At 41.8% G+C, this 14,550-nt stretch overlaps 1 protein-coding gene across 1 annotated transcript in view; it reads left to right on the plus strand.

Moving 5' to 3' along the window:
- Nucleotides 1-14,550, plus strand: part of LOC135091474 (gamma-aminobutyric acid receptor subunit beta-like) — a 178,114-nt gene extending 163,564 nt beyond the window's left edge. The window contains 6 exon segments of the mRNA XM_063989133.1: nt 1,898-2,053; nt 3,898-4,046; nt 5,799-5,885; nt 6,101-6,151; nt 6,153-6,236; nt 11,647-14,550. Of these exon segments, the coding sequence (XP_063845203.1) occupies nt 1,898-2,053; nt 3,898-4,046; nt 5,799-5,885; nt 6,101-6,151; nt 6,153-6,236; nt 11,647-11,808 (689 nt within the window). The 3' untranslated portion in view covers nt 11,809-14,550.

Consider the following 14,550-nt stretch of genomic DNA (forward strand, 5'->3'; position numbering starts at 1 on the left):
CTTCCTCCTCCTCCTCCTTTTCCTTTATTACTTCCTTATTTCACTTCCTCATTCGTTTTTAGGCTTTTTCCTCAGTGTGTGTGTGTGTGTGTGTGTGTGTGTGTGTGTGTGTGTGTGTGTGTGTGTGTGTGTGTGTGTGTGTGTGTGTGTGTGTGTGTGTGTGTGTGTCTCTCTCTCTCTCTCTCTCTCTCTCTCTCTCTCTCTCTCTCTCTCTCTCTCTCTCTCTCTCTCTCTCTCTCTCTCTCTCTCTCTCTCTCTCTTGTATGCATGACTTTTATTCCAGACCCCCTCTTTCATCTCTGTCTCTCCCATCTTCTTCCTCCAATACCTTTCATCTTCACTTCCTCTTACTTTCTCTCTCTAAGGAATTTTCAGGCATTTAATTAGAATATTCACTTCGACAGCCTGCCTCTCGTTCTTCCTTCCTTCCTTCCTTCCATCTGCCTTTCCTCTTGGTGGCGGGAAACAGCCCCCACCCCTGATGAATATTTAAAAGCTGATCTAATTCCCTTTGATTGGCCTGAAGAGGGATCCAAACACCTGAGAATCCTCTTGAGAAAATGTTTTCCTTCCTCTACCTACGTACTTTAGTTTGATGTCTTGGTTTTGGTCTCTCTCTCTCTCTCTCTCTCTCTCTCTCTCTCTCTCTCTCTCTCTCTCTCTCTCTCTCTCTCTCTCTCTCTCTCTCTCTCTCTCTTGGTTTTCTTTTTATATTTTAGTACTTTTCGTCTTTCTTATTCCTCAGGTTTATTATCATTTCTTTGCTGTGTCGATGGTATTCTCGTTTTATTTTTAATCCTTTTCTTTACTTTTCACCTTTCTCGTTTCTCAGTGTTTTCTCGCCATTTCTTTCATTTCCTTTCATTACTTTACTTTTTTCTCGTTCTCACTCCTCATGTTTGCTTTATTCTATCTTTTTTCTTTCTATTTTTTTTTTTTACTTTTACAACTTTACTTCTCAAGTTTATTGTTATTTTTTCTTGTTTTCTACTTTTATTTTATAGTCTTCATCTTTCTACATTTTTCCTTGAAGTAATCACAATGTTTTTTTTTATATTCTTTTCATCATTTTTACTTTTTCTCATTTTTCTCTCGCTCTCTCTTCTTTACTCCTGTACCTAATCCTTTCTCCCTATATTTTCTTTCTCTTTCCTTCTCTTTTATCTGTTGCTTCTTCAATCTCACTTTCATCACATTCCTGTTACTCTTAGTGTATTTTCTTTTCTCTCTCTCTTCCTCCTGCGCTTCCCTTCCTCTTCCTCCTTATTTTCTTCAACACCCGTCTTCTCTAATCCTTTATATAATCATTTGAAGCCTCATTGCGTACGTTTTAATCCTTACAACTTTCCTGAAACCCTTTGTCCTTATGCTACTCTCTCTCTCTCTCTCTCTCTCTCTCTCTCTCTCTCTCTCTCTCTCTCTCTCTCTCTCTCTCTCTCTCTCTCTCTCTCTCTCTCTCTCTCTCTCTCTCTCTCTCTCTCTCTCTCTCATTGACATCCTTATTCTTACAACCAATGCTGTTATACTGTGGAAATATTACTACAACCCTAATATAATAGATATGTTTATTTTATTTACCCTTATTCCTACTGATATTTGTCCAGATAAACCCTCCACATATTTCCTTGTAAATGATGAATACCTTAAAGAACATAAGAAAATAAAGGAAACTGCAAGAAGCCATCAGGCCTACACGTGGCAGTCCTTGCATGAAACATACCTATCTGTTTCCACCTAACATCCTCTTCTTTAAAATCTTCCTAATGACTCAGCGCTAACTTGATCACTTCATCTTTTCCACTCATCCAACATTCATATCTCTTCTCCCAACACTCATACCCACACACATATCATGGTTACGACTACTCATGCTCTCTTTCTTCTTCCCCTTCTGCAGCCACTCCCGCGAGAGTATCCTTGGGAGTGACCACCGTGCTCACTATGACCACCCTCATGTCCTCCACCAACGCCGCCCTACCCAAGATATCGTACGTGAAGTCAATCGATGTCTACCTGGGCACCTGTTTCGTCATGGTGTTCGCCTCGCTTCTAGGTAAGACAGACTCAGGTTGCACGTATGTACAAGTAGATATAGATAAGGTCCTGTATTTTCTAACGTGTCAGCGTCCTACCTTGATTGCATTTAGCAGGCTCTAGTGGAGGTTGTTGCGGTTTTCAAGGACGCTTTTATGATTTTAGTGATAGTTTGAGGAGGCTGTAGTGAAAGTTATTTGAGTTTTCGAGGGTGGTTAGGTTAGATTAGGTTAGGTTAGTCTATGTACATAGTGAATGGCTGTTTTAGGTGTATGTATAACGTTAAGAGAAGGTATGGGGTGAGTTTGTATGGAGAAGCAAGGGAGAGGGTGTTTTGTTTTGCAAGGGAGAGGGTGTTTGCTACGGTGTGTGTGTGTGTGTGTGTGTGTGTGTGTGTGTGTGTGTGTGTGTTCGTCTTCATCTGAGGCCCTTTGGTGTGTGTGACTCCGGGTTTGTTTTTTATTCTTCGCCACGGCAGAGCTTTGAAGATTTTTCAAGGTGTCTGGTGTGGAATTAAATTGACCTTGGTTCCCTCTTCGTCATTTTCTTTGTTGTTGCTGTTGTTGTTGTTGTTTCTTCTTGTTCTTGTTCTTCTTGTTCTTGTTCTTCTTCTTGTTGATCTTCTTGTTTTTGTCCTTCTTGTTTTTCTTTTCCTCCTCCTCCTCCTCCTCCTCCTCCTCCTCCTCCTCCTCCTCCTCCTCCTCCTCCTCCTCCTCCTCCTCCTCCTCCTCCTCCTCCTCCTCCCTCTTCTTCTTTTTCTTCTTCTTCTTCTTCTTTTTCTGATGATGATGAAGATAATGGTGATGATAATGATGATGACGATAATGACGATGATGGTGATGATGACAGGCAAAGTTGATAGCTAAATGAAGTGGTTTATTAATGGTTTCGAAGCCTCATTCATCAATTATTAAACCACACGTAAGATAACATGTTTATTTACCTGATGATGATGATGATGATGACACTGCCTATGCTGATGACAAGACTAAGTGGTTCACTAGGAGTCTCGAAGCCTCATGAACATTGTGTGAAGTTTCAACTAACCCACATTTTCCCCAGTTAGTGAAAGTAAAGTCCATTATCACATCATTAAGACATTTGTACTAACCTTAATTGCTATCTCCTTTCTCATCTTCCCTCCTCCGTATTTCTCTCATTCTTTACTTGCTTCTTGTATTTTTTGCTTTCATCTCTCCTTGGATCGTTTTAAAATTCCTTTCCTTCCTCCTAGACTTTTTTTTTCATGCTTATTTTGTTTTTTCCTCCTCCTCCTCCTCCTCCTCCTCCTCCTCCTCCTCCTCCTCCTCCTCCTCCTCCTCCTCCTCCTCCGGCACTCCTTCCCGTCCCCTTCCTTGATTATTTTTCCTCAGTCAACCCCTTTGAGCTTTACTTGAGTGTTCTTATCCTCTCTCTCTCTCTCTCTCTCTCTCTCTCTCTCTCTCTCTCTCTCTCTCTCTCTCTCTCTCTCTCTCTCTCTCTCTCTCTCTCTCTCTACATATTCATTCCCTTCATTCCCCTTCTTCTTTCTTTCTCTCCACAATAACAATTTCCGTTCCGGTGTTGAATCTTATTTTCTTTACTGACTCATTCCTTTTACTCACTAATTTCTGCCTCTCACTCACTCACTCACTCACTCTCTTCTTCATCCACGTATGCACTTTTTCTCTGGCTATGAATCTTGTTTCCTTTATTAACTTTTTCTCTCTCTCTCTCTCTCTCTCTCTCTCTCTCTCTCTCTCTCTCTCTCTCTCTCTCTCTCTCTCTCTCTCTCTCTCTCTCTCTCTCTCTCTCTCCCATCCTCCCACGCAATCCCATCCTCGCCCACTCCCTCCTACACTTACCCACGTCTCCCTCCTGCAGAGTACGCCGCCGTGGGCTACATGGGGAAGAGGATTCAGATGAGGAGGACCCGAGTGTTGGCCATTCAGAAGTTGGCGGAGCAACGGAAACAGCAGGTGGATCATTCGCACACTTCACACGACCATCCTGACCACGCCCCCAAGACAACAGTGAGTACAACGCCGAGGTGGTACGACTCAGCGCACTCACTCACTCACTCACTCACTCAGCTCACGTATTCAGTTACAGTGTTTATTTACCTCCATTCACATATTCGTGTTAAATCTGCTTGGTAATTTCATCCTTTTTTTTTTGTGTGTGTGTGCTGATTCAGTCTTCCTCTCACTCACTTCACTCACTCACTCACATCACTCACTCACTTATTCGCTTTTTACTCACTTGTGTTCAATGTTATGAAGTGTTTGCTTTGTATTTTTTATATACGTTCATTTGTTTACTCACTCACTCACTCACTCACTCACTCACTCACTCACTCACTCACTCACTCACTTTGCTCACTTACTTACTCGTGTTGAATGATATGAGTGTTTTCTCTATTTGCTAAGTTTTTACACCTATTAGTTCACTCACTCACTCACTCACTCACTCAATTGCTTTCACTCGATTTCACTTGTGTATTCACTTTCATTCATTTACTCGTGTTGAATGTTATATGAATGTTTTCTTTTTACGTCTTTTTTTTTTATATTTACATGTGCTAATTCATTTTTTCACTCGCACATTCATTCACTTCTTCTGTTTTCTTTGTTTATTCTTTTTTTTTCATAAACTCTCTCTCTCTCTCTCTCTCTCTCTCTCTCTCTCATCTCTCTCTCTCTCTCTCTCTCTCTCTCTCTCTCTCTCTCTCTCTCTCTGTCGTCCTCGCCCTCCTCCTCCTCCTCCTCCTCCTCCTCCTCCTCCTCCTCCTCCTCCTCCTCCTCCTCCTCCTACCACCAGCACCACCACCACTAAGACGCTACCACCACCACCACCAAGACTCCAGTACCACCACCACCAAGATACCAGCACCACCACCACTACGTTACTCCACACCCAGTCAATCACATCATCACAAACACCAACACAACCACCCAGTCCATTTCCACATCACCCAGACCTTACCTCCTATTGCTCCCCACACACAAACATCCCATCCTTTCCCTGTTAACTCCAGTCCCTGTTCTATTTCCACCTGTTCTTCTCTCCTCCCTCACACGTAGCTTAGCACAAGTAGTAAATGAATAGATTAGTACATAGAATAACAGGTACCCTCGTTACAAACCAATAGGTTTCTGGTATCTGTTCTTTACTCATCATTATGTACTATTCATCATGTAATCATCTCTCCAACTCTAATGGAGGGAGGTAAGGGGGATCGAGATCTCTGCTATATGGGATTGGAGAGCCCTTTGTGGCTTCCCTCATGTGCAATAAGAACCTGGATGTACTAGGAAGATTGTAGCAGCTCCCAGGTAAGTACTAGGATGTCTGTGAGCTTAGGAAGTCAATGCTATTATGATTTTTGGATGTGTTTCAAGATATCAGGACAGTATTAGGAGACTGAATGAAAGACCAGGATGATTTTTGGATATACTAGGAGGACAAGTAGGATGATGCATGCGTACTAGGGGGGGCAGTAGGAATTACTCAGTGAAAAAAAGCATCTGTTACTAAATTACAAACAAAAATGTACTAAAACTCACTATGCATGTAATAGGAAAGATCAAAATAGTATTAGGGGGTGATAAATACTAGGAATGCATAAAAATTTACAAAAAAGACTAAAGTATAAGTTAATGAAAATACGAAAATTGAAATAAAAACCTAATACTAAGAGAGAATCAAGATAGCAGCAGATAGATAAGTAGGCTATGACCAGGTCCCGTCTCCCTTGCCTCCCCGTAAGTGTTGCCTTGTTCCAGGAGGTCCGCTACAAACTACACGATCCCAAAACCCACTCGAAGGGCGGCACCCTCGAGAACACTTGGAAAAACCAAGGATTTGACCAGGTACCCTCACTAGGGAAGCCCAAAGATGAACCAAAAAAAAAAAAAAAAAGCCCTAAAAAAATAAATTATAAAAACAAGAAAGCACGAAATATAAAGGGATAAAGTTAAGGGATGTACTAGGGAAGGTCAAGTTAAGTTAGTACTAGGTAAAATACAAGGATATATTGACCAGGTATAGTCTCCCTTGCCTCGTCGTAAGTGTTGCCTTGTTCCAGGAGGTCCGCTACAAACTACACGATCCCAAAACCCACTCGAAGGGCGGCACCCCTCGAGAACACCATTAACGGGCGTGCAGACGAGGAGGCACCCCCGCCCCTCGCCAACCTCCTGCCTCACAAGGACATCAACAAGGTAATGGCTCAGTCACCCATATTCCTCACCCGTTTTCATTTCGTTTTCTTTTTTTTTTTTTCATTCTTGCTTTTTCTTTTTCATTACCGTTTTGTCTCTGTAGGTATGTTTCTGTCTCCTGTCGCCTCTCTCTCTCTCTCTCTCTCTCTCTCTCTCTCTCTCTCTCTCTCTCTCTCTCTCTCTCTCTCTCTCTCTCTCTCTCTCATCCACTGTTTTGACTGCTTTCGTTTATCTCACCTTCCGTATTTACACAATTTCTGTTTCAATCTCTTATCTCTCTCTCATTATATTTTCTTTTCTCACTACTGTTCATCCCCTTCTATATTACTTACATAACTTTGTTATCATTTATTCCATCATTTATCGATTTCCATATATCTCTGTTTTTTTCCTTTATCTCTCATATTTTCATTTTCTCTTCTTTTCCTCGTCTTTCTGTCCTTCCTCCTTTCGCATTCAACATTATTTTTTATTTTCTATCCCTTCTCGAACTCTCAGAAAATATAACCAGTAGGTATTAAACGTTTTAACACACACGTGCTACTCAGAAACGTTTGATAATGAAGAAGAGAACGTTTGCTGAGTCTTCTATACCTGCACTTACCTTTCCCAAACGTTTGCTCTACTAGATTTTAAGGAGTAGACACAAAGCCCCTGGATTTCTAACACCTTGCCCTTCTCTTGTGTCTTCACTGCCAGTATTATTGAGGAGACCGGGAGGTTACATAAAAATAAAACATAAGAGAAGCTGCAAGAAGCCATTAGGCCTACATGTGGCAGTCCTTGTATGAAATAAAGGGTTCATTATGATAATAAAGATGAATATAAATGCTTAAATACAAGGAAGGTAATAATGTGAAGTGAAATAAGGAAACTTAGAAATAAGCTCTTAAATACGAGTTGTGGGATTATTTATGTGAAGGAGGATAAAAAAAGTGAAATATATATTTACATACGAGTTAAGGATATCATAGTAAAGGAGAATAAAGAAAATGAGCAATAAATACTTGAATATGGTATTGAGAGTAATAATGTGAAGTTAATTCAAGATATCTGGCAATGTCATGAATACAAGTTTGAGAATGAAAATGTAAAAAATGTTAAACAAAACTTATTTCAGTCGAATACGTGGTTGTTGGTAGATGTTATCTGCATAAATAAGGATTGATGATGGCTTGAGAATTTTTTTCGTGAATGGAGGATGTGTGAATGGTGCCCTTTTTAGAAGTGCAAATGTTCTACAATAATTTAAAATCCAATGCTTAGTATGTCATAATTGTTAGTAAAGAAATGATAAGGAACGTTCAGGAAAATTTTTCACCATAATGTTTTTCAGTGGTGGATGTGTTTATGTGTGTTGGTATCATTCCACCGGTCACTTGTCTACAAATCTAATGCCCAACGTCTACGTCTCCATTTTGAATAAAGAAATAGCAGAGGGACAATCTGTGCCCTTGAGGAGACCCAGAGCAGTGTTTATAAACGTTTCATCGTCTTGTTTCGACCACTTTGACAGGCTCTAGTGGAAGTTGCCGGAGTTTTTAAGGAGGTTTCTGTGATTCTATTAAGAGTTTGGCATCCGTTCTGTATCATTAGTAAAAAGAAGAATCTACAAAAAATTCGACTGGTCTTTTTAACATAATTGTTATGAGACCCTAAAAAGTTTAACAATACGATTCTCAGAGATACAAGAACATTGGATTTAGCTCCATTTTCTGAGACCCATTTTCTCTCATAAGGATTACTTTCAAATGCCGCAGAGATGATTGGCTATGATCTCATGGGTGTCTCTTCTAATACTGATGCAGAATACATGTTAAACTATCGCTATTAATATGAAAATTCCCTTGAAAATCGTATTCCCACTAGAGGTTGTTAAAAGTAGTGTAGGTAAGATGCCGAAACGTTTAACAACATGGGCCTTAGTCTGCTGAAAAGGACGCGAGCTGGCACTAACTTGTTTTCTCTTCTCTCACACCACACTTAGTAAGGCACTTTGACCCTTTTAAGTACGTGTAGTCTAGGCCACCTTGTCTTGCCCACTGAGTAACCAGCGTGACAGATCAACTCAATGTCAGCTCCACCTTTTAGTCCACTTGTTATTAGAGCAAATTCTGTTTAGTGCCCTTTTTTTTTTTTATAGAAGTCCTTTTTGTCTCACTTGTTTTCTTTTTTTCTTCTTTTCTAAATTTTTACACTAGAGTTTGGATTTAAGATAGTATATTAAGTGTCAGTTAGTGGTTTGTATGTCTTGATCATTACTGTTGTTATTATTATTATTATTATTATTATTATTATTATCATTATTATTATTTGTTACCTTACGCCATGGAGAACAACGTCACTGGAAGGATAGATCACGAGAGTTCCTCGGCGACGTGCGGCCATTACTCCTTTTCCTTTGTTTACTTACAGATCACATATGATTTTCCGCTGAGGACTCATGTATGTCAGCAACACCTTTTGGTTTGGTCATTAAGTGTTGTTTGCGATACTTGCACTTAGACAAGTATCCACAGTTCTATCATTAAGTGTAGATTGACTTCCACCCGGTACACCCCCCCCTCCCCCCAGCTCTTGACACCGCACCGAGATATCCAAGTGTAACGAAAAACCCTCACCTCCCGTTTTCTTCACGCCCGTAACCCCTTTGATGCGTCACAGAGCTAGAATGTATGGTATCCCCCGTCAAGAGGTTTGCTAAAAGTTTGATGCATTCGAATTTTTCCTGAATGGTCTTGGATGTCTTGCGTGTCAGGTTCAGGACGTTCAGATCAAGGGCTGGGGGATCGGGGACACGTGCGTGGCATGCTGCAGACACCACTCGCTCCACCACCACCACCACCACCACCACCACCACAGGACCGCCATGATTAGGTCGTTGTTTTCAGTGATTTTTTTTTTTTTTTTTTTTTTTGCCACGTTCGTTTTGTTAGATTTTTTTTGGGGGAGGGTTAGATTTTTTTCGATCGATTTTTTTTTTTTCGCTTTATTCACCATCGTCACATTTGCCTTGCCCACTTACTGGCCACGTTTCTCTCTCTCTCTCTCTCTCTCTCTCTCTCTCTCTCTCTCTCTCTCTCTCTCTCTCTCTCTCTCTCTCTCTCTCTCTCTCTCTCTCTCTCTCTCTCTCTCTCTCTCTCTCTCTCCAGCTTTTCACACGCGCTCTCCTCCCTCACTCACTCGCAAACTCTCAAACCATTTTCTTTCTTTCAACCATCTGTACCTCCATTCATAGTTTTCTCAGTCCATCTTTCTCTCCTCTCTTTCTCTCTACTTTCCTCCTGTACTTTGTGAAAAATGTCTGTAGTGTTTTTGCCGCTTACCTGAAGCAGACGAAGCAGGTAAGGAAGGAGAGGAACAGACTCACGTGCTGACTCCCCTCCTGCGTGTGTCTCTGCTTGTCTAGTGTTCTCCAGTTCTCCGTTTTCTATTGTGTGTTTTGTCGGAGTCTCCTCTCATCCGTTTTCCTTGCCTTCCCCTTACCCAACGACCCGTTTTCTGTGGAGCACTCCGTTCATCAAGTCTGTTTCTTCTCTGCTGGTGACTCTGTGTATCTGTATGTGAGTGTAAGGAAGAGAACGTGAACAAGAGTAAGTCTGATTTTGTTGACGGGTCCGACTGGGAAAAAAAAAAATACAGAAAAAAATGAAGACAAAAATGAACGTAAACTAAAAGATTCACCTCTTAGCTGCCACTCACACATGCACTGGGGTATAAAAAAAAATAATTTAAAAAAAATATAAGAAAAAGTAATTTATAAATAAAATGTTGAAAGACCTCAAATAAAGCATCAAACTAAGGAAATTTTCTCGTATTTTTTTTCTTTTTTTTTTTTTCTTTTTTTTTTTTGCACTTTTGGCTTAGTTTGCGTGCGTGTGCGAGTGGCGGCGTGGGCGAAGGAAGGAGAGTCAGACGGTACAGTATTTTCTTGCCTCCCTGTTGTAATGTGTAAGGAATTGGCTCACGTGTTAGCGGTGCCTGATAAGTAAGGTAGCGGACATTCACCTGCCTGCCGCCCGCCTCACAACACCTGTCGGTCCCGTTAATGACGCCAAAAGTATGTGATTATGCTGTTTTTTGCTTGAGAGAGAGAGAGAGAGTGTGTGTGTGTGTGTGTGTGTGTGTGTGTGTGTGTGTGTGTGTGTGTGTGTGTGTGGTTTGTGTGTGTGTGTGTGTGTGTGTTTCATGATTTCTTTTTTTGGTTTGTTTGTCTGTTTCTTATTATTATTATCTTTGTGGTTCCCTTTTCTCATGTATATTTTTGTCTCTCAAGTATTAACATGTATTTTCTCTGTATTCTTTACTTTTTTATCAGTGTTCGTTCATTTCCCTAAAGAAGAAAAAACTAAATAAATACGTAATTAATCTTTTCATCATCGCTATACAATTTTTTATAATTCGTAACTTTTCCGCAAACAACGTTATTTTTTTTTATTAATCTTATTTTTTTTTTCCGTCAGGGCAGCTTCTGATAATTAATTACAACTTTGGCTAATTACTCCCAACTAATTAAGCATTTGTGTTACTACCAGACAGCGGCTGAATAGATCGCCTCTATAATAGTACTGTAATTAACTCTGCTAACTATTTGAAGCTTATCAGAGATGGAGCGTAACATTAATTACTTGTGAAATTAGAACCCATGCGGTGTTTTTCTCCTTTTTGTTATTATTACCAATATTGCTATTCCCCTTTTGCCACGGATGATTAACTGTGTATATAATAGTTTCATGTAAATCAGTCTGCCTAATTAATGTAGGTACGAACTTTTGTTTGTTTCTTTTTTTTTCTCTCTCTCTTAAATACTTGTAGTAAATAAAGGCAATTGCTGCCAGTAGATCATAAACATTGTCAGTCATAAATTAATCTTATAAACGCTAAATGCTTGCTGCTGACTAACTAACTAACTAACTAACTAACTATTGAAGCTATAACTAAAACACCTCTTGCTTTCCTAACTTTAAAGATATTTTAAATAAATAAATTTCAATTTAATCATTTCTTTAACCACAAAATATATAGGACGATCATTGTACAGTAGTTAAAGAAGTAGTTTGTAATCACTAACTTAAATATCTTCTTTGTCCTTTTCCTCTTTCCTTTCATCACGAAAGAAATTTAGAAGTTTAAGAAGTAGTTTGTCAAGTCAGTAATTAAAAAAAAAACCTTAATTTTACATGCTTCTTTAACCACAAAAAAAAAAAAAAAACTAAGACACTAAGATTGTAGTGTAGTAATAACATTTTGCAGTCACTAACTCTTCTTAATCCTACGTGTTTCAGTAACCACGAAGAGATGAGTAGTAGCATTGCAGTTTGACATTATCAAGTCTTGTACTCTATCTTTCTTTACTTTCTAGAACACGTGAACTAACACCTGTCTCTCCCCCCCGTGTCTCTCCCCGCAGGGTCTCAACAAGCTGTATGGTTGCTCACCGTCTGACATCGACAAATACTCGCGGATCGTGTTCCCTGTTTGTTTCGTCTGTTTCAATCTCATGTACTGGATCATCTACCTGCATATCTCCGACGATTCCACAGAAGATCTCATCCTCCACAGCAACGAGTGAGGTGCCGCGAGGAGCGATACTAGAAGGAAACTGCTAATAGTAATTGTACAAAAAAATAAAATAAAAAAAGAAAGAGGGCTAAAAAAAAAAAGTTAATGTATATGTCTCAAATTAACTGGAAAACTGAATTGGCTGGTATCTTAAGGCATCGCTCACATAAAGGTCGTTCCATGATTGTGTCATTTCGCTACGTTCGTCTTTCCTTGTGATTCGTGTCATGTTTCAAAAAAAGAAAAAAAAAGAACAGCACATTCGAGCCGGGATTGTTTGACTGCTTTTATTATTACTACCATTGTACTACTGTACTTACTTTACCATTGTTTATAGTCATTATTACTACTACGTACTATTGATGGATACGTTTACGATGGATAAGTTTCGCTCAGAGTCAGATTATTAGCATCTTTTGGATTGATCGTAAGGAATAGTTTGTAATGGCTGAGATAACAGCATTTACATTACTATGACTTGTCTCAGGTTACGGTAATTCTCATGTAACTGTATAACTATAATGCAGTGATAATCATAACTACAATTACCCCACTTCCTCTCTTCAATCTTTTGGTTTTCAATCTCATCCGTTTTCCCCTCTTCTCTCGCTCTGTCTCTCGTGCTATCCATCTGTCTCCCTTCCTCCTCCTCCTCGTTCTCCCCCTTCTCCGCCTCATAGCCTTGTGCCTTGAGTTCATTGGAGAGAAATATATCTCTCGTCGCCACGCTTAAACTCGCTTCCTTCCACATCTGAGAACTCAAGGGCCACGGCTCGGACAAGGGCGGCTCACACTCTAGAAAAGATAATGAGAAAGCTTGGCGCCACGCGAGGCCCGCCGCGGTGTGGAGAAGAGAGGAGCTGGGTGGTGGCGGGAGGGGGGAGGGAGGGAAGGGAGGGAATCGCTGAAGGGAGGAACACCGCGCCGGGCCGAGTAGCGCGAGCTGGTGGGGTGATGGAGTGCTAGACCATCACGCCACGCCAGTTGGAAGTATTTAGGTAGTGCGCGTCTGCAGCTGCGTTTCTACTCTGAGAACTAACTTTGTACTAGACTATCAATAGCCCCTCGTCATCGTTCTTACGGTAGGACCTTTGTTGATCCCTCTAGGCTATGCTGTGTTCGTTTCCTCCTCCTCCTCCTCCTCCTCCTCCTCCTCCTCCTCCTCCTCCAGCATACCCCCCTGTCGCCCCCTCCATCCCCTTCTCCTCTTCGCCCTCCCCTCACCAGTTTTTTTTTTTTTTTTTTTTCCAAGAAGCTTTCCTGTACAAAGGCCACCCACCAATCTGCTCACCACACAACCGTTGCTGTTTTCATGCTAACACGAGTGACATGTCTTTCAAGAAGTCTGTTTTCCCCGGCGGACCCACAGCCGGGTTGACTACTGCAGTTAGCGGAGTTGCCTGTCGGGACTCTTTGTTTATATGCACACCACATCCCCCACGACGGTGGTTTTTCAGTTGTAGGCCCAAAGAGAATTCTTGGCGGGATCTCTTTGATGTGATAAGTAGATTTCTGAGTTTCATGACCTATTACGGGATGTTCACGATTACTGGGTACTGCGAGGCTATCACGGGACAGACGTGTCATTACCAGAGAGCTACTAATACTGAGGAAATGTATAATATATAAATAGATATACCTATAAATACTATATGACTTTTGTACGAAACTGACGGGGCCGCGGCGGAGTCGATAGGCTGGGCGCCAGGACGTGTCGAAGTGCTAATTGTGATAAACTTGACAGTGAGGGCGAGTGTTGGAAACCCGCCCCACCAAGACTGCCTCTCGCAGCTCCCCGCTTGCCTCCCAGTGCCCGCTTGCCCCTGAGGCACTGCTTGAAAGCGGTACCCCCCTCCTGCTGTTGGCGGCACCCTCACCCTCACCCTACCTCCCAATCCCCACGCTCCTTCCCCCCCACTCCCCGCTACGGTGGTGTGTGTCACCCTCACATCTGACCAGTCTTGTGATACGTCGACAGCCTCAGGACGCTGAAGTGTGTGTACAGTGAAGCGCATTGTGTTGAATCCCTCATTTAATAGTGCCTCTAGGCGTCGACGACCACCACCACCACCACAACCACCACCTCCAGAACAACTATAACATCGTCACCGCCGCCGCCGCCGCCGCCGCCGCCGCCGCTGCCACCGCTGCCATCATCATCATCAGTAACAACAGTCAAGAGTCATGCACCCTGGAGCCCATCTCCCCACACGCGGCACACACACGCGCCATACAGCCACTATCGCAGCGTGTCGTTGCCCTAGATTTATATACAGAAGAGGAAACAGAATAATGTATTAACGCGCCCTGCACCACCACCCCCCCTGCAGCCCCCGTCCCCTGCCGCTGTAGACCCCCTTTTCCTGGAGTAAGAGTTCGTTACGCCTTAACTTTTGTACACTGCGCAAGCCGGGAGGGGGCGGGAGGGGATGGCGGGCCCGGGAGATGGTGCAGGCCGCCTCAGAGCAACAGTGGCTTGATGTGTTAAACGCCTCAAGCATCTATGTTCATCGCTTTGTACCGCTTGAAGATATATAGCATACGCTAATGGTAATAACTAGAGTACTTTGCGTTACTGGTCAATGAGTAACTCAATAACTTGGGGCGGAAAGTTCGGGATATACGCGGTCGCTTTTATCTACATGTCTTCGCTGCCTGACGCTGACCGCACCAAACTAGGCAACACCACCTCAAAAAAATACGAAATAATGTAACAACTAACGTCAATTTTGCCATTTTCCCTATAACAAAT

The sequence above is a fragment of the Scylla paramamosain genome, chromosome 37 (assembly GCF_035594125.1).
Source record: "Scylla paramamosain isolate STU-SP2022 chromosome 37, ASM3559412v1, whole genome shotgun sequence".
Taxonomy (NCBI): domain Eukaryota; kingdom Metazoa; phylum Arthropoda; class Malacostraca; order Decapoda; family Portunidae; genus Scylla; species Scylla paramamosain.